This window comes from Neoarius graeffei, chromosome 5 (assembly GCF_027579695.1).
Source record: "Neoarius graeffei isolate fNeoGra1 chromosome 5, fNeoGra1.pri, whole genome shotgun sequence".
Classification (NCBI taxonomy): Eukaryota; Metazoa; Chordata; class Actinopteri; order Siluriformes; family Ariidae; genus Neoarius; species Neoarius graeffei.
This window is the reverse complement of record NC_083573.1, coordinates 49,999,913-50,020,197: the sequence shown is the minus strand read 5'-3', so window position 1 is coordinate 50,020,197 and position 20,285 is coordinate 49,999,913. Positions and strand designations below refer to the sequence as shown.

At 41.0% G+C, this 20,285-nt stretch overlaps 1 protein-coding gene across 1 annotated transcript in view; it reads right to left on the bottom strand.

Moving 5' to 3' along the window:
• Window positions 1–473: 473 nt before the first annotated feature.
• The window catches only part of lmna (lamin A), a 43,703-nt gene continuing 23,891 nt past the window's right edge, over window positions 474–20,285 (bottom strand). The window contains exons 4-14 of the mRNA XM_060921925.1: window positions 11,556–11,712; window positions 11,103–11,228; window positions 10,704–10,874; window positions 10,456–10,581; window positions 6,438–6,658; window positions 6,046–6,334; window positions 5,477–5,584; window positions 3,784–3,903; window positions 3,618–3,677; window positions 3,199–3,417; window positions 474–2,425 (exon numbers count right to left, since the gene is read on the bottom strand). Coding sequence (XP_060777908.1) covers window positions 2,390–2,425; window positions 3,199–3,417; window positions 3,618–3,677; window positions 3,784–3,903; window positions 5,477–5,584; window positions 6,046–6,334; window positions 6,438–6,658; window positions 10,456–10,581; window positions 10,704–10,874; window positions 11,103–11,228; window positions 11,556–11,712 — 1,633 coding nt within the window. The 3' untranslated portion in view covers window positions 474–2,389. The remainder of the gene's footprint in view (window positions 2,426–3,198; window positions 3,418–3,617; window positions 3,678–3,783; window positions 3,904–5,476; window positions 5,585–6,045; window positions 6,335–6,437; window positions 6,659–10,455; window positions 10,582–10,703; window positions 10,875–11,102; window positions 11,229–11,555; window positions 11,713–20,285) is intronic.

Genomic DNA, 20,285 nt, shown 5'->3' with positions numbered 1-20,285 from the left:
AGTGTCTTGAGACAGGCCTTTACGTTTCTACAGTCTAAACCTGGGTTAGCTTTTAAATAAATAAATAAATAAATAATCCAAGGAGTCCAAAATTGGGTGGTACGGTGGTGTAGTGGTTAGCGCTGTCACCTCACAGCAAGAAGGTCCTGGGTTCGAGCCCCGTGGCCGGCGAGGGCGTTTCTGTGTGGAGTTTGCATGTTCTCCCCGTGTCCGCGTGGGTTTCCTCCGGGTGCTCCGGTTTCCCCCACAGTCCAAAGACATGCAGGTTAGGTTAACTGGTGACTCTAAATTGACCGTAGGTGTGAATGTGAGTGTGAATGGTTGTCTGTGTCTATGTGTCAGCCCTGTGATGACCTGGCGACTTGTCCAGGGTGTACCCCGCCTTTTGCCCGTAGTCAGCTGGGATAGGCTCCAGCTTGCCTGCGACCCTGTAGAACAGGATAAAGTGGCTAGAGATAATGAGATGAGAGGAGTCCAAAATTGTATTTTTTTAATGAAAGAATTCAAGGCACTGTTTATGCGTATACATTCTATAGCAGTAATCACTTATGTGCAGAACAGAACAATTATTCAAAAAAGCCACAAAGCAGAAAAAGAATTATTGCCAATTATAGAATACTATACGTTCAAGATCATCATTGGCATATGGGGGAGGTTTTTCTGACCATATCTCACCCCATATATTTAACCCAAATTAACATTAACAATAACATGTTTGGTGGTCAGGTATTAAATCAATTTTCAATAAATCTATATAGGTCATTTCAACAGTGCTAATCTCGATTGGTTTCAATTCCATTTGTAAAAGTGGGGGGAAAAAAGTGATATTGCTCCACTGCCTGACCAAAACCCACAGCATTCTATCACTAGCACTTGAGCACAATAACACAAGGGGGAAAAAGCGTCCATTATTTATGCAAGCCACTGGTGTCCAGTCCACCATCTTCTGAGATACAGACAAGTTATTGGGGTATCTTAGAATAATGTCATGTCCCATCCAGCTCTCCAAATGATCACACCCACTGTAGATACAGGTCTCCATGAATTCATACAACTTCATGTGCATCAGATAACATGCACTTTAAGAGTGTTTCCATGACCAAAAACTAAATCTAATAAGTGAGGGTTACACAGAGGCGGAGGAGTGGACACCTGTCATTTAAGTAATAGCTGCTTCAAGAGAGAGGAGTGACAACAACAAAGTCAACACTTCCAACTGTCCAGCCTGAGGATACAAAACCATGTACATCCATAAACACATTTTATACTTTTCAATTCAATTTAAATTTTTAACTGTCCTCATGAAGGTAGAAAATATTAAACTAGGGCATGACTAGTCATTTTACCTCACCTATACTTTGGCTTTCGATGCAAAATTCAACACTAATGTCCATAAAGTCACTTGTACCCATTACTTACACACATTCTTGTGCTCCATGTCTTCTTAGGTTACAAACAATTAATATTACATCTTAGAAAATAATTTCAAATTGTATTATATTCTTCATTACCTTGTACCTAAGTGCATTATCTATAATTGCTATTAACAAACAATTGCATAGACACTCAATACTCAAAAGTTCATAAAGTACGTATGCCATATGTCTAGTACGACAACTTTGAAAAGGAACTAACATTTATCATATAATTCTCTCTGATTCTAACACTGTCCACTGTCTTTTCATAAGAGGCAGAGAATAAGAACACTGGCACACAGTGCTACTGAGACACATACGACACTACATTCAAATAAAGGCAAAAAAACGCTTCTTAAATAAATTAACATGGTCCTATTAGTCTTCCCTTTAAGACTGTGCTTCTTGCATTGCAAAATTTGATTTCCAACATGAGTTAGTGTTTAACACGTTTTCTAGGATATCTGAATTATTAATTCATTTTTTAAAAATTGGAAGAAAAAAAAAATAAAGCAAAGAATAGCTTTACAGTACAGTACATTCAAAGACACTCCTGACTCTATGGAAGTAAACTTGCTGACAGGAGTACTAAGATGTGCGTGTTGTCTTGTGACAGCATTTTATAAGACAGCTGAAGACGGATCCTGTTCTTTGGATAAGTGTGAAGTGATGTGCCCACCTCTCTCCCTGAATATCTGCATAGGAAAGCAGCTGACGAGCCCACATGCAAAGACTAGTATACAGTACTGTATATACAAACCCTATATAGCACCCAAGCTGCATGCAAACAGTCAGCCAGACAAAAGCACTTAATCTAGCCTGCAGATTATTACATACAAAACAAGAATTATGTATATAAAGTATGAAAAATAAAAAAATATAGATGACCAAGTTAGAAAAAGAAAATAAGTCTTCCAGTCTGCATGAATAACTGATCTTGCTGAACTGGGTAGACATCATGGTTGTTCCTGGATCTACATGATGGAGCAGTTTTCCGGTTTAGGACCTCCCTGTGGAGAGAGCAAGGGAGAGGAGAGGAATTTTACCACAACAACAAAAACTACTACAGTATAATAGATAAAATGATGTTTTGCAGGTTTAAAATGTCTGATCAGTTTCAAATAAATAATTAAAAATGGTGAAATAAAAATGCTATAAAACGGTTTAAAATATATTACTGATTTTAAAACAGTAAAGGTCAAGAAAACACAAAGAAAAGACGGAGTCTCTGTCATTAAACACTAACACACCGACAGCAAACATGCTAGAGCTTGAATAAATCATTAGTTTTGTCACAATTTAACTAAATAATAAGTGCAAACATAATATTTGCATATTTTATTTCTTAGAATTTTTCAACCAATATTTATCACAGTTTTTAAGTATATATCAACTGAGGAAGTTTTACAGTCATTTTTAAGAAATGATTTTAAATGATACTGGTGGGTGGGGGGGGGATGTGCTTTTGCTAATATAATTTTTGCTTTTGATAACTAGCTTTGACAACATACATACATCAAAAACATTTGCCAAAAATAAAATTAATTTACTTATACACACACACACACACACACACACACACACACACGGATATAAAATTACACACACACAAACAATTCATTTTTCCAATATTTTTAAAATCAGTTCTTTCAAACTATTAGAAAACTAAACAATAATATGAATAAATACTGTTGCATTTAATTATTCATTAATTTACATTTTAATTTAGTGCTTTAATTAACTGTGATACAAAATGTGCTCTGTGAATGTACTGTTACTGTACCTGTCTCGGTTTGTCATTGCCCATAATAAAGTGGGAGTGGGAGACCAGACCCTCAGGAAGTCCTCCTCCACTGGTGAAAGAGCGAGTGGCACTGGAGACTCCAGAGCTCGCCGACACACAGCTACCAGCATTCCTGTCTGACGGCTGACCGCATGAGCCACAGATCACCGTGCGGCTACGCAGGTTATACTCTCCATCTCCACATGTGCTGTGAGCAGCCTATACAGATACACACCCAAAAAAATAAAGACTTTTTAAAAGGTTATTCATGATAATTTGGATGAAGGTATAGGGATGGCTGGTTCTCATAAGCTCTGACTTCATATATACCATGAAGTCAAATACAACTAGGGGTCCATTTGTTTATCAGAGGTTTAGGACCGAAGGAAAGAAATATGCTGATGTAAAGCACTACATACCGTTTCCTCATCATCATCATCTTGGAACAGTGTGCGTGTCACTTTCCGCATTGCCATCTCCTAAAGACAGAATTTTAAAAAATGAACCGAATCCATTTTGGAAAATTTCTTAAAGCAACATGTAATTTGCATCTACGATGTCAGGGGGAACTGGTTCATGCCGCACCTCTCCACTGGCGCTTATCAGAGTAGTCTGGAAGAGATCTCCACTTCCCCAGGAGTTCTGACCCTTCCATACTAGGTCAGAGGGAGGACTGTGGGTCCCACCAGCTCCTGCAGCCCAGATCTGTCAACCCAGAGACAGAGTGAGTTCAATTCACTTGAGTAGTTTTTGGTCAGACTATGTGGATTCTTTGGTGTTGAACATTCCAGTCTAAAACCATGTCTTTACGGACCCTCATTTTGTGCACAGGGGCACTGTCAGGCTGGAATGGGTTTGAGCCCCTTCGCTCCAGTGAAGGAAACTTGTAAAGGCCAATTTATGCTGACAACCCAGTCCTCGCACATAGCGTCGCAGATGGCGTCTGCGTAGCCCCCCCTTCGCAGACGCTCTGCGCGCACCTCCCAAAAATTGTGACCACCGCAGAAGCCTTGCAGACAGCGTCGCAGACAAGAGGGCTCTGATTGGTCCACTCTACATCCGCTGTACACGCACTTCCGCTTCCCTACTTTCCCGGTTTGGTTTGTTTTCACGACCGCCATTTTTAAAACACGAGCAAAGATGGAGCAGCACGAAGAGCGGTGATCGAGGAAGTGAGGAAGTACGTACATCTATACGACTCCAGTTCTAGTCATTATAAGTAACCGGAGGATAAACACTCCACTAACCACACCCACCAACTACTCCTAGCGATTTCGCGACTTCGCGCCCCCTTGCGTTGTGGCAGTGAATAACATCGTGCACGCCTATTACTCCCCGCTCAACGATAAATTACAACTGTCTGCGAAAAGCTATCTGCGAAAGCCTTGTCGCAAGAGCATGCAGAGGCCCTAATGATACAGCATTAAGTTTGGGGAAGTCCCACATATGAATGTGATGGTCAGGTTTCCACAAACTTCAGGTGTATATCAAGTTGTTATTAACATATGTATGGACTTTGTCATACATATATGTTAATAACAACTAATAAATATAAAAAACTTGGTTAGCATACAACAGAACGTCAGTGAGTGCAATACATGTGTACATGACCAGCTATGCAGACAAACATCGAGAATATAGTAATATTATTTGTAACGTAGTAAGGGCAATAGTAAATCGGCACAGTTTCTGTCACTTTTCCAATGATTTGCTCCTTGAAAACAGGAGCAGTGTTTCATATTCCTTTCTTCCACTAATCAGCTTAGGCTTAGTAATCCATTTCCATGGAATACTGGCACACATCTCTATGCGCCTAACAAAAGAACAATAATGTTCTGATAAGGAACACACACACAGAGAGATAACTAGGAGTAGTGGAGGTTATTATATGCTTGCACCATAAAAGTTCAAAGCTTTCCCAAACATAGGTGTTAAAATCATATACGTACTCAACTCTCTTTGTTGAGAGAGAATGAGTAAAACTTGCTGAGAAATTTACAAAGAAAAAAAAAAGTAGAAACACACACACTAAATATATATATATATATATATATATATATATATATATATATATATATATATAGTTCAGGTCTTTTGCCATATTACTGTATGTGCAAAAACTGAAGGAAAAAAAAAAAAAAGTATCTCAAAACTGAGGCTTAGCTTTGACTCACTGACTTAGAACCCAGTATATAATACTGAAGACTTGATTTACACTTAGTGACTTGTTGACTCCTCTGAGAATTCACTACCATTGTGTCGTATGTGGTTAACTCACTGTAACAGTCTGTCCTGCTTTGAGGGTGAATTTAGGTGGGAACTTGAAGACGATGGGAGCACCAGAGCCCACCTGTCTCTTCACCTGCCAGTGACCCAGAGACTGGTCCTGAGAAGGAGGAGAGGAAAAAAAAAACCCTGAACTAACAGCAGAACAGATTTACATGAAGGTATACGATAACAATAAAAAGATTAATAAGCTAGTTCCAAGTGTGGCAGATCACCTGTTATATGCTTCATTACATTAATAACAAACCCAAAACACTGTAGCCATGTTTAAATTTTGATAAACTAAAAGTACATTTCAAACATGCCGATATGTATTAATGGCTACTGTGCTTAAAAATAACCCATTTAAAAGTCTTGGAAACATTACAGGCTTATAAAATGATAGACTGAAAAATGGCTGTATGATCATCACGTCCTGAATTCTTAAGTGGACTCTAATTACAAGTTATAGACATATTTAAATGTATTCTGATTTGGAAGTGATAATGTTAGAATAAATTCACATATCCCATTTCTATGGTCACTACCCAGCAGACTGCTGTGATGTAATTGTCCTCTTACCTGGTCTGATTTGTTGCTGAGACGAACATATTTGCCCTCCAGGTCCACCTCATCCACAGTGACCCGGCCACTGGCTGAGGCCTGCTGGGAAATGCGAGTGCGTGTCACTGTCCCACCCGTCACGCTAGAAGCCTCGCTGTCGGTGTCATTGAGGCGTCGTTTCTTAGCGCTGCCAGATGCAGTGCGAGTGCTGCTGCTGCTCTGAGCCAAGCGGGTCTGTGTGCCAGAGCCTGAGGTACGTGTGACTGATATCACACGTCCAGGAGGAGGACTGGGAGAGAGACGCAGCCTGGAGACAGAGATTAGTAAAAGATTACCACGTACATCTTGTAAAAACTGAGCTGAACTGCAGGACATGAGCATGTCCATCACATCCATCATTTGTTTCTTACCTTTCCTCTTCCCCTTCCAGCAGTTTCCGGTAAGCACTGATCTCCATGTCCAGGGCCAGCTTGATGTCCAGCAGCTCCTGGTATTCGTCTAGTTGCTGCTGCATGCGGTGGCGCATATCTGCCATTTCTTTCTCCTTCTCCTCCAACCGCCGGCGCATGAGATCTCTCTCGCGAGACAAAGTCTCCTCCAGCTCACGCACTTTAGCCTCCCGTGCAGCCAGCTAACACACAACAAATGCATGTCAATATAAATTGTATCGCACATCACATTGCATAGCATTTATTATTTTTAGATTCATTACAACTACCAAACATGTGGGAGGAGTAGAATTCAACAAAAGACATAACTTCTGCATTTACAACTTTAGGTCATAACCTAACTTTAGGACTACAATTGCCATGAAACGTGTTGCACTCAAGTCTTCAACAGTAAATAGTTGATAACGTCAAGGAAATATCTCATCTCATCTCATTATCTGTAGCTGCTTTATCCTTCTACAGGGTCGCAGGCAAGCTGGAGCCTATCCCAGCTGACTACGGGTGAAAGGCGGGGTACACCCTGGACAAGTCGCCAGGTCATCACAGGGCTGACACATAGACACAGACAACCATTCACACTCACATTCACACCTACGGCCAATTTAGAGTCACCAGTTAACCTAACCTGCATGTCTTTGGACTGTGGGGGAAACCGGAGCACCCGGAGGAAACCCACGCGGACACGGGGAGAACATGCAAACTCCACACAGAAAGGCCCTCGCCGGCCCCGGGGCTCGAACCCAGGACCTTCTTGCTGTGAGGCGACAGCGCTAACCACTACACCACCGTGCCGCCCCTCAAGGAAATATACTTCATGTAAAAATCAATGAATTAGAAATGGGTTCCGGGGCGGCACGGTGGTGTAGTGGTTAGCGCTGTCGCCTCACAGCAAGAAGGTCCTGGGTTCGAGCCCCGGGGCCGGCGAGGGCCTTTCTGTGTGGAGTTTGCATGTTCTCCCCGTGTCCGCGTGGGTTTCCTCCGGGTGCTCCGGTTTCCCCCACAGTCCAAAGACATGCAGGTTAGGTTAACTGGTGACTCTAAATTGACCGTAGGTGTGAATGTGAGTGTGAATGGTTGTCTGTGTCTATGTGTCAGCCCTGTGATGATCTGGCGACTTGTCCAGGGTGTACCCCGCCTTTCGCCTGTAGTCAGCTGGGATAGGCTCCAGCTTGCCTGCGACCCTGTAGAAGGATAAAGCGGCTAGAGATAATGAGATGAGAATGAGATGAGAAATGGGTTCCCTTTTCAGTATGGTTCCTCTCAAGGTTTCTTCCTCATGTTGCCCAAGGGAGTTCTTCCTTGCCATCATTGCCTCAGACTTATTCACTAGGCATAAATTTATAAATTCATGTGTTTAAAATTTATATACAGAAATGTACACATTCTGGAAAGTCCCTTTGCAACAATGTCTATTTTTAAATGTGCTATACAAATAAAATTGACATGACTTGACAACTGCGTCAAAGTTATGTCTGCATAGCGAGAAGGTGAGATCTCAGTGTTCTAAAATGCTGAATGACCTGTTCGGATTATTTAGTTAATCTGTAAAGACACAGTTGCATTTGATCTTTTTACCCTCCCGTTGGTGGTGCTATTGAGCTCCAGAGAGTGGTCAAGTAGTCTGTACTGTGACTGGCTTAAAGGGAAACCTGAATAAAACACTTACACACTGCAAAAAAAAAAACCCTCACACTGTTTTACTGATCGAATACTGAGCTATTCTAGGTCACAGAGAGATGGAGATAATGCACTCCTTTGTCTATTAAAACCACTTGGCAAAACATTGGCAACACAGGGAGAATACTAGCAAGTCAAACATACATGCACGTCTCCTCCTCTTTCATTCCTATATAAAGACCAGAATATACACATAAGCATGTGAACATAAATCATGTGGAAAATCCTGCGGGCAAATTGTGACCCGGACAAACAGCTTACACAAATCAGATAACTTCATTTATTAAAAAAAAAAGATAGATAGATAGATAGATAGATAGATAGATAGATAGATAGATAGATAGATAGATAGATAGATAGATAGATAGATAGATAGATAGATAGATAGATAGATAGATAGATAGATAGATCTAATCAAGAATGCAAAATTATTCAGAAAGTATAAGACAGAGCAGAAGCATGAAGTCTTTTTAATCTCTCCTGAAGGGAATAAACTTCTTGACAGAAAGTAATGTAAAACTTTTTCAGTTAAAAAAAAAAAAACCTCACACTCCAAAAATTACATAAAAGCCAAAATAGCTGAGCATTCAATCGTTACAGACTGAAAAATTCATTTGACTTGGCCTGTTTTTAATAAAAATATGACTCGGCTGATGCGTTTACTTCCCAGAGAGTATGGTATGGATTATAGTGCCATGTTATTGCTTAATTGGACTAATTGTGTCCTGTTGAATAATTATGGAGTGTTGATCATCAATTATGATAAACAGTCAGGTGATGATGCCTTTGCACTTAAGATTATGCTTTGAGATTTTTCTCCCCCATACACTGAAAATGGTCTAATCAAACAACAAATAAATATATTTTATTTTGTACACAGTTTTGCTTCTGTAGTTTGGAAACATATATTTCAGTTAAATTCAGCTGTTTGCAGTGCTTGGCAAATTTGGATTTTATTTATTTTTCATAAACCTAAAGGCCCATTAAATAGCATGTGAAGATATATCAATAAATACATTAAAATATGGAATTATGTGGCAAGCAAACAAACAAAAAGTGTTACCAAAAAAAAAAAAAATCCTATTTTAGCGTCCTCAAAGTAGCCAGCGTTTACCTTGACGCTTTAAACACTATTGGCATCATATTTTAACCAGCTTCATGAGGTAGTCACCTGGAATGCTTTTCAGGCCAAGTTTACATTAGACCGTATCGGTCTCGTTTTCTTCGCGGATGCACTGTCCGTTTACATTAAACCGCCTGGAAACGCCGGGAAACGGGAATCCGCCAGCGTCCACGTATTCAATCCAGATCGTGTCAGCTCCGGTGCTGTGTAAACATTGAGAATACGCGGATACGCTGTGCTGAGCTCTAGCTGGCGTCGTCATTGGACAACGTCACTGTGACATCCACCTTCCTGATTCGCTGGCGTTGGTCATGTGACGCGACTGCTGAAAAACGGCACGGACTTCCGCCTTGTATCACCTTTCATTAAAGAGTATAAAAGTATGAAAATACTGCAAATACTGATGTAAATACTGCCCATTGTGTAGTTATGATTGTCTTTAGGCTTGCCATCCTTCCACTTGCAAGTGGTAAGTGATATGCGCTGGGATCACACACACAGCGGCTCAGTCCCGAATCGTGGCTTGTGCACTTCACTCGCGCGCTGTGTGAGCTGCGCAGGGCCGGAGTGCGCACCCTCCAGAGGGCACTCGCTGTTCAGGGCGGAGTGATTTGGAGCGCAGGATGCCTGCGGAGCCGAGCGTATCCGTGTATTGGTGTTGCTGTGTGCACGCGAATCGTGTACTGGTGTTGCTGTGTGCACGCTAATCGTTTTAAAAACGTTAATCTGATGATCCGCTGATACGGTCTAATGTAAACTTGGCCTCAGTTAACAGGTGCCTCGTCAAAAGTTAATTAGTGCAATTTCTCGTCTTCTTAATGTGTTTGGGGTCAAATAGTAAATAATAAAAACACAGTAAATAGCCCTATTCCACAACTGTAGTAATCCATATTATGTCACGAACCGCTCAACTAAGTAAAAAGAAACATCCATCATTACTTTTAAGACAAAGTGTCTTTTAATTCATAAAAATAAAGAAGTGTGGTGTGCATGTGTGTGAGAGAGATAAATAAATATACATTTTATTTATCCCCCTATTCAGGTGTGGAATAATTATTCAATATAATAATTGTTCGTATAATGTACTTCATTGGAACCTTGTATTTTTTTCCCCCCCTCCTGGACCCTTGTACATGTTTATCTTATAACGTTTATTGCTACTCTGTAGTTCTTGCTCACCTGTTTCTGAAGCTGGGACAGCTGAGCAGACATGCTCTCCAGTCTTACACGTGTCTGCTGCAGCTCCTCATGAGCTGCTCCGACCAGGTGACTGTTTCTATCCGCAGACTGACGCGCATTCTCCAGCTACAGAAAGAAACCAATTGTCATCAAGCTCATGGCACAGACTTTAGAAGTCGTCTGGTGATCCGGTGAACAAGTATAGCATGGTTCATAATGTAGTAATAACCACAGCCAGGTTATGCTACCTTGGCATTGTAGGTCCTCTCAATCTCCTCCTTGTAGATACGGAGCTGATCCTCATGCTGGCCGCGGAGTTCAGTCAGAGCGTCAGCCAGCTTGCTCTCGAAATCCTGCTGTCTACCACTGTCAATTTCCACCATACGTGACTCATGCCTACGCTTCGACTCGCGCAGCTCCTGCAACACCAAACTCCTCGTATTAGGAATCATAAGAGTGCACAACCCACTCAGGCATCATTTTTATTTTTCTGTACATGAATCGTGATTGGGTGCGCTCTTGAATAGCTCGGTCTTGTCTGTTCACCTGTGTTAACTTTTCGACATGGTGTACAAGTTATTTTCTCACACTTAGTAAAGCCCAGCAGAGCTTTTCTTTAGGAGTGTTAATGATTATACAGGACTGACCTCAGCATAGATGTTCTTCTGGAACTCCAGCTCCTCCTTCAGAGTCTGAATGCGGTTCTCTGCATCCACCCTCCTCAACATCTCATCCTGCAGCTGCTTCTTAGCATCATTCAGACTGCTTTCCAACTACAAATACACAAATGATCTTTTTAAACTTTGATGGGTTTAGGAGAGAGGGAATATGAGCGTGAGAAACCATGATGAATGGGGGGGGGGGGGGGGGTCATCATACAAAACATCAACGTGAGGTATTCTATTAGTCCAAGCCTGTGTGATGGTCATTTAGCCAAATACACTTAAAGACATTAAGTTCTTTAAAGAAGAATTAATTTTACTCAACCGCAGACCACATCACATCACATTTATGAACTGAAGCAACTGGACTACCACAAAATAAGCCTCAGAAATAGAGGTCAGGTATTAGATCTATAAAAGAGCATGTAATATTTCTACCTTAACCAACTGAGCCTTCAGATCCCTGACTTCAGTCTCAAGAGACCTCTTCTCTCCCAGGGCTGTGCTGAGAGAAGCATCCTTGGAGTTGAGGAGAGCTTCCAGATCCTTTAGCCTGGCCAAAGCAGACTCCAGATCAGCCTCTTTCTTATTGTTCCTACAGACACACATGGGCAAGACAAGACAAAAGGTTACGATATTAGAACTAGATCAAAACAATGCAAGTATTTTACTGCGGAAGCATTTGGATGTTTCAACTCTATGTAAAATGTAAACTACTTTTTAATGTTAGTGATATTTCAGTTGAGCTTTGTTATATGAATACATTATGATAAATATTGTGTTCCAAACATGACTGTAGTCTTATTTCCTTTTGTTCATATATAGTTTTTGTTCTATTTGTCACATCTCATCTCATTATCTCTAGCCGCTTTATCCTGTTCTACAGGGTCGCAGGCAAGCTGGAGCCTATCCCAGCTGACTACGGGCGAAAGGCGGGGTACACTCTGGACAAGTCGCCAGGTCATCACAGGGCTGACACATAGACACAGACAACCATTCACACTCACATTCACACCTACGGTCAATTTAGAGTCACCAGTTAACCTAACCTGCATGTCTCTGGACTGTGGGGGAAACCGGAGCACCCGGAGGAAACCCATGGGGACACGGGGAGAACATGCAAACTCCGCACAGAAAGGCCCTCGCCGGCCACGGGGCTCGAACCCGGACCTTCTTGCTGTGAGGCGACAGCGCTAACCACTACACCACTGTGCCGCCCCCTATTTGTCACATGTTGATTTTTTTTTTTAAACACATAGCCCTACTTAATGGCTCAGTGGACTTCCTACATATATAAAAATATCATAAATGACAGTGGATAACTGGCAACTACTCGAGAAACCTGGTATTTCAGCTGACTCAGGGTATAATATGAACGTTCGCATTTGTCTTTATGATAAATGAGCCGATCCCCCTAACTCAAATGCGTCAAAGCACATATGTACGGTAAAAGTTTAGAAGATTATTTTCCTTAAAAGATCTACAAACCTACCGGTTTTGGATGCGATTTCGGGTGGTTAACTTGGGCAGTGAGCCAGAGTCCTTTAAACCCTATGAAAGATGGCTTTAACTGCTCTTGCCAGAATAATACTGCTTTAACACCATGTGGGTTTTACTGCAAGGCTATTCAGTTAACATTGGAGAAACACCAACACAACATAAACCCATAACAGAGGCAAACCATCTTTGTAAATAGATCAGTAAACGAATGGCTGACTGGAGAAGGGCATTTTAATGCCAGCATGGGATTGAATTAGAACAAGAACCAGATCCAGTGTGATGCTGGGATGAGACATTACAGCCGCTGAAAGATTAGGCCCCAGTGTCAGTAATGATAACCAGCTGAACTGAAATGATGTCCAGAACACTAACCTTCAACTCCCTACCTTGTCATCCTCTCTGTCCAGTAACAAACTAAATTTTTGCACAGAAATTGAAATGAAAGACACAATCTTGTTAACAGCATGTAAAAACACTCCAGGTCAAGCCCTTAAAGTGCTTCATTTCACTGTGACCATTGCGTTCAATCCTAAATTCCAAAAAGCAGTAAATTAGTAACACAAATAAATGATTGCTTTTAACTTGTAAAACCACATTGTCACACCCCCTTCTTTCACGTCACACCACCCGACTCTGTAAATACAGTACTATACTCAGACAACACACTTTTAACCAGCAGTGTTATACTGAACACGGCTTTAGAATCAACTCAGTGTGCAGATCTATCTATAGTTCTCTTTGAATATTTTAGATTTCTTCATGGCAAGGTAGGGAGGTGCTGGGTGACTTCCCGATGACAAATAAAAGCCACAGAGCTCTTCTATTAGTCATCAGGAAAAATCACCCAACACCTTGCCGACCACCGCTGGACCACAAATACACTGCATTCTTCTCAGGACAGCCATTCCACACCTATAGAGGCATAGACAGCTGCTCAATGTAGTTGCCTGGCCCATGAGTGTGGACAGATTTGTTTTTTCCATTGCAATCCAAGCACAAAAATAGAATAAATGAAAAAAATATATACACGTTATGGCTAGGTGGAGTTTTCCTGCCTATGGTGTATTGTGAATATTCTGGCAAATAATCTGAAGAAGTGCCGTTAGGAAACTGGACTGCATTTGGAAGCACGTGATGCAGGCTGAAAGCTTTTCTTTTGGTGGTCAAAAAAAAAAAAGAATTTGCATCTAGATGCAATAAAAAGAGTGCGACTGAGTCACCAGACCACAATGTTTTGTTCCTCTACTGACAGATTTAAGTTTTGTTCCCATTATACCAGGCTGAGTGTTTGATACAGTGACTATAATGGAAGATTTCACCAATGGCAACTTGCGTGATGAGAAACAGCAGCTTTGTGAAGCTAAGAAACCACGGTTTTTGCTAAGGCCAGAGATTAAGGGAGGATATCTGCACTCTGCACTCTTTATGTTTGACAATGTTGCTTAGTGTCTTTTAGGAAATATCTTGCTGTGTGCTTTAGATTTAAATGTTCAGTTTCTTAAAACTGAAATTCAGCCAACAGGCGGTTTCAAAATTTGCATCGAAAATCGTCTAAAAGCAGAAACCTCCCAATTACATCAGGTCATTTCGTCATTAGTTCCTGCATAATGTTAATAAGTGTGAATAGAAGTTCAGATGAATATGCAGGATTTGAGCATTAATATTTACTGTGCATCTTTAGCACAAATATATTAACTTGTAAAAATCAATGTGTAGAACTCTACGAGACACTCAGAGCTGAAAGACTGCACTGAAGACTGTTTAACTAACTTTAAATACACTGTTCATGGTGACCAATATATGATTTTAGCTCCAATATTAAAATCAATTGCTTGTGTTTAACACATTCCATTTTTCCTGTCTATATCCCAGCTCCATTTTTTAAATCAATCAATGTATTATGCTTCTGCAAATATACTTATCTATACATCTTCATACCACATGTTTAAAAATATCAAGGCAACAATATAATTCTTGTTTTGGTCTGTTTAGTTCTAAGCATCTCCAGGAAAAAAAGTCTACCTATTGTCTCAAAAAAAAAAAGCTGCCCATAAAACCATTTCCTAATTCCAGCGTAGAATATCTTAAACACACCCTGCTGCTGCATAAATACTCTCCTCCCTCCCTCCCTCGCTCCCTCTGTGCATTTTTGCTACTGTTAAATAAGGGCCTCAGAGGGACACATAAGGTCCAAGTTGGGCTTGGAGTTTATACTACACACCATCTCAAGCTCATTCCTTCCTAAAATATATAAACAAAAGAATAAACAGAGGCTTTACATGAAAGGAGGTAAAGCATCATCTGCATGATGAATGGACAGAAGACAGAATGTAGAACAGCAAACATCCCGTTTTTTAATTTAAAAAAAGAAAAAAAAACCATCAGAATAAAGTTTGGGCTAGGTGAAAAAGCAGAACCAAAAAAAAAAACAGAAGCAAAATCACCATAGATTATTAAATGGACATTTAATGTGGTCCGAAGGTATTATCAAGCCAGTATGCACAGATAATTATCAGCTTGTACATAAAAGAACTATGGCGGGAAGAACACGTGTGCATTTACTATTTCAAAGGAATCACCACAGAGCGTAGTGAAGGTAAACAGAGGAAAGCAAAAGTCTCTGGGAGGGACAGAAGGAAGGAGGAAAAGAGAGAGAGACACACACACACACCTTACTATATTTATTCACTTCTATGATTGACACAATAAAAGCATTCCTGAAGCCTTCCTGTTGGTTGATCATGCCAGCAGGGACTCGGCTGACCACTGAAGGTGGAAATCCTGACTGCAGTGCCTTTAAGGACACTGAGAACAGGCTTTCCTCAACCACTACTGCTGCTACGGGCTAAAATAGTCTTTAACCAACTACTGCCAAAGCACATAACACACTAGCCACAACACTTCAAAACACTAGTTATTCATTAAACACTTAGAAAAAAGGCTAAAGGGTTTGCTCCTCTGCAGATGAAACCATGGCCTAATGGTTAAAGAAGCAACTTTAGGACCAAAAGGTTGCTGGTTTGATTCCTTGGACCAGAAGGAATGGCTGAAGTGCCCTTGAGCAAAGCACCTAACCCCCAACTGCTCCCCAGGCTGCTCTGGGTATGTTGTACGTTGCTCTGGATAAGAGTGTCTGCTAAATGGCATTAATGTAAATGCAGGTACCCCTCTCAGAAAGGGTTCCAAGTAGAACTCCGTTATGAAAGAACTTAAGTATCTTAAAATCTCCTGAGAAGCTGTTGTGTGAAGTAGAATAATTCCAGCTAATCCAGATAAAAAAGTCAGGCAACAGACGAGAGGAGGAGTCATTTTACAACAAACGCTCGCCCTTTATAAAAACAAGGGCATTCCCAGTTACAGGCCCACAGACACTATACACATGCAGTTACAGGCCTCCACACATGCAGAAATACAAACCCTCAGACACAGTCTAGTTAGACAAGACTATACATGTATGGACTATCCTGTTTAGGCTCGCATTCTCTACATTCTGGTCATGCATTCTTACTCTCATCCAGCACACACACTGCTCTTCTAATCCTGTCAAAGTTCACACTAAACAGTCCACAAATGGTTTTACACGTCTGCACATGGATCACTACTTCAGAACATGTAGATAGACTCCTAGGTGGCACAATCAAAAAGCATTTGCCCTATACTACGTTCATGTAGTCTGGCTAACGCAACTTCAAAGCTCACACTTCGGATGGGCAGGCCCAGGCTAACGTTCATGTACTCTCTCCCATGTCAATTACAGCAACACGAGCCAATCATGGGCGCCTGTGAGCTCATATCGCATTCCTCAGAGTGTGTTACACTGCCCCTGGTGCTGCACGAGCAACAGTTTGAAAAGATGCGGTGGAGGTGGGAATTGGCCACGACTAAATTAGGGAGAAAATCAAGGAGAAAACTTTTTTTTTTAAATACAAAAGTACATCATGCTCAGGACTTTTGTTTCTCCCAAACGTTCCCAAATATTTAGACAGCAGGTCTGATGTTTGACAAAAGCACTTTTCATTGCTTCAATATTTCTCACATCTGTATTAGCACCATCATTAAACAAAACAGTACTAATGTGGTATAGTTATCCTTTCCCGTGTTAGCCACTTCAGTGTTGGGTGGCGCCATGTGCGAGTCACTCCAAAAACAGCCAAGTCTTAATCAAAGGACTTCCAAGCGGTTCTAAACATTTCCCTTCTAGCCAAAAGGCATCTGTGAGTCATACTTACCAAGAGAGAAAACTTTAAAAAAAAAAAAAGGAGAGAGGAACGTGATCTTCGGGCTATTGTTGAAAAAGTAAGGCGGGCTTCATATAAACAGTCTGGAAATAGCAACTGCCCAAGCCAAAAGCATGACCATCACTATACACACTGGGAAGCAGAAATTGAGAGGAGTTTACAGATTTTGAATAAGGATGGAAAATATATCAAACAAAAAAGGTCCACACACTCACACAGAGCAAAGCAGAGAGACAGAAGGTTTTTTTTTTTTTTAAAAGCAAGATCTCGATGGATCTAGTCTGATTTAGGAAGTCTTTGTAATAAGACACTAGAGACATACTGCATTCTTCCAGTAAACTGGGCAATTATTTTAGAGAAAACTGTTGAAAATTGAAAAAAAGCTGAGGAATGCTTGCTGCAGAGACAACCTTTACTCCTGCAAAGGGGTGAAACTGAAGATCTCCGTCAATAAGAGCTTGTTCTTCGTCGCTTGTCTGGTTAAATAAAGGAAATAAATATTGCCTACACATCACTGATTGTTTAGCACTATGCCAGAGATTGACTTAATAATATACACCTTTGATGAACATGCAGTCTTAATATGCTTTTGGAAAAAGTTTGAAAATATTGGAAGCGAAGTAGTAGAATTATTAGCACATCACTTCATGTTTTCGTATGACTGATGATCAAAAGATTATCTACACTAAGCACAGACACACCCTTTAGACAGCGGAGTTACACTACAGTTCAAAAGTTTGGGGTCACTTTGAAATGTCCTTATTTTTGAAAGAAAAGCACTGTTCTTTTCAATGAAGATCACTTTAAACTAATCAGAAATCCACTCTATACATTGCTAATGTGGTAAATGACTATTCTAGCTGCAAATGTCTGGTTTTTGGTGCAATATCTCCATAGGTGTATAGAGGCCCATTTCCAGCAACTCTCACTCCAGTGTTCTAATGGTGCAATGTGTTTGCTCATTGCCTCAGAAGGCTAATGGATGATTAGAAAACCCTTGTACAATCATGTTAGCACAGCTGAAAACAGTTGAGCTCTTTAGAGAAGCTATAAAACTGACCTTCCTTTGAGCAGTTTGAGGCTACATCCACACGACAACGGCAACGAGATGTTATTTAAAAATATATCGCGTCCAAATGGGCAACGATCAGTAAAATATCAGGTCCATATGGCAACGCAACGCTTGCTGAAAACGATGCAATACACATGCCACACCTCTAGGGGCGCTGTAAGACGGTCCCTTCAGAGACACCAGAACAATAGAAGAAGTAAGGACGCATGCGCATAAACTATTATGCGCGAGACTTCATATTAGCCACAAAGTCAGGAAAATCTGTTCGTAAAATTACATTATAATGACCAAATACAATGAAAAGTATTTTTCCAGTCTCACCTGTGAAAGGTAATCCCATGTGATCTCGTTTGGACGGCAAACCTGTTGGTACAGTTAAACGCAGCTAATCTTTATTCTCCACTTTGACCTATCCAATATGGCAGCGAGGATGACGTATGATTCTACGCGGAAGGTGGCGTCTTTAACGGTCTGGAATAAATTGAATGCTACACGTTGATGGATTAATTTGTTGTTTCTCACCTGTGAAAGGTAATCCCATGTGATCTCGTTTGGACGGTAAACCTGTTGGTACAGTTAAACGCAGCACATGAATCTTTACTCTCCGCTTTGACCTATCCAATATGGCGGCGAGGATGACGTATGATTCTACGCGGAAGGCGGCGTCTTTAATGGTCTGGAATAAATTGAATGCTACACGTTGATGGATTAATTTGCTCTTCTACACCCTTTTTGAGGAATGTATTGTAGGACTTAAACCAACATCTGAAGAGGTGAGATCGCTCCTTTTTTTCCCTATTTTTGCTGGTGGGATTGACTCTGCCCTAAGGGCAGAGTCTCTCTCTCTCTCACTTTGCACCATTACACAATAAATATTCACAGTGAAAATATTTTGTAAGCACGTTTCATGAACCAAGTTATAAGATTTGTTGACAACTCGCATCGAGTTCGTTACACTTCTACCCGGCGTGAAGCACTCACAGTCATGTGGTTGTGACGTCATCGTAAACAAATACGTTCTACTCATCCAGACGACTTCGCAACAGCAACGTTGCCAGATCTTTCCACTCTGGAACCCGTTCTCAAAAAGATTGCGTTTTGGGCACCCAAAACGCCGGTGCCGTGTGGACGCCAGGCCTAAACGATAAGCAATTGTATCGGAGTCACCTGAATCTGTTGCCGTGTGGACAGGGCCTCAGTTTCTGGAGCATCACATTTGTGGGGTCGATTAAATGCTCAAAATGGCCAGAAAAATGTCTTGACTATATTTTCTATTCATTTTACAACTTATGGTGGGAAATAAAAGTGTGACTTTTCATGGAAAACACAAAATTGTCTGGGTGACCCCAAACTTTTGAACGGTAGTGTAAATCTGAAACACACCCAAGACTTTCTGCATGAAGGGTTTTGTCCCTTGAAGGAGAAAGAAAATGGAGGAAAAACATTAATTATGGCATTAAACCATAGAAGACAATAATTCATTCAGAGTGGTTAGCACATGATGTGTGTACAGTATATTGCTGTAGCTGGAAGGGTGTGTACTGTGTGCAAAACTGAATCACAGCACCAAAATCAAACATGTTCTTCCCTCATGCAAAGATCAAATGCCTTTACGGTACGTCTTGGCAGAGTTGGCCAAATAGTCTATTAGGCTGGAAAATATATCAAACAAAGATTATTAGGGAAAAACCAGTCTTTGCATAATTTGATTTGCATGTCCACACAGGCTAAAAAAAATATGGAGAGAGTACAGACACTGATGGATTATCATCAAAGCACAAACATTAAACATCAGTTTGTGCATTCACATATGTGAATGCACAAACTGACAATGTGCTCCAGCCGTAATGCGTAGATGTTTAGAGTAAATCCTAACATTAGAAGTAGCCAGCGTGGCGTTTTCGTAGCAGCATCCTGCTCCAGAAGTGGGTGACTCACTCTCTCCTTCACTTCACCAACTATAACCAGACTATTTCATATGGAGCATACTCTATCATTTCATAATGAATCACTGGCTTTCTATACAAACCCCAAATACTTTGTGACTGGCTTTTCAAAAGAATAAACACAAACAGATTCTGCAGCAGCTCAGTTCCTCTCGACAAAGAGCTTGTCTCCATACAGCTGCTTCAGTTTAGAGGGAGACAGAGACTGTGTGTGTGTGTGTGTGTGTGTGTTTAGAACTAGAGAAGGGCGAACCACTACAGGCCTCGTGGCATGGCCACGTGAGAATCCATTCACACGAACCACACTCACACCAACATTTGTTCACAGGACCCCTTTACAATCCCCACTGCAGCTCACCTGAGACCACAAAGTGCATGAAACCAGAAGTGTCCTCTTCATAGGGAACTCAAT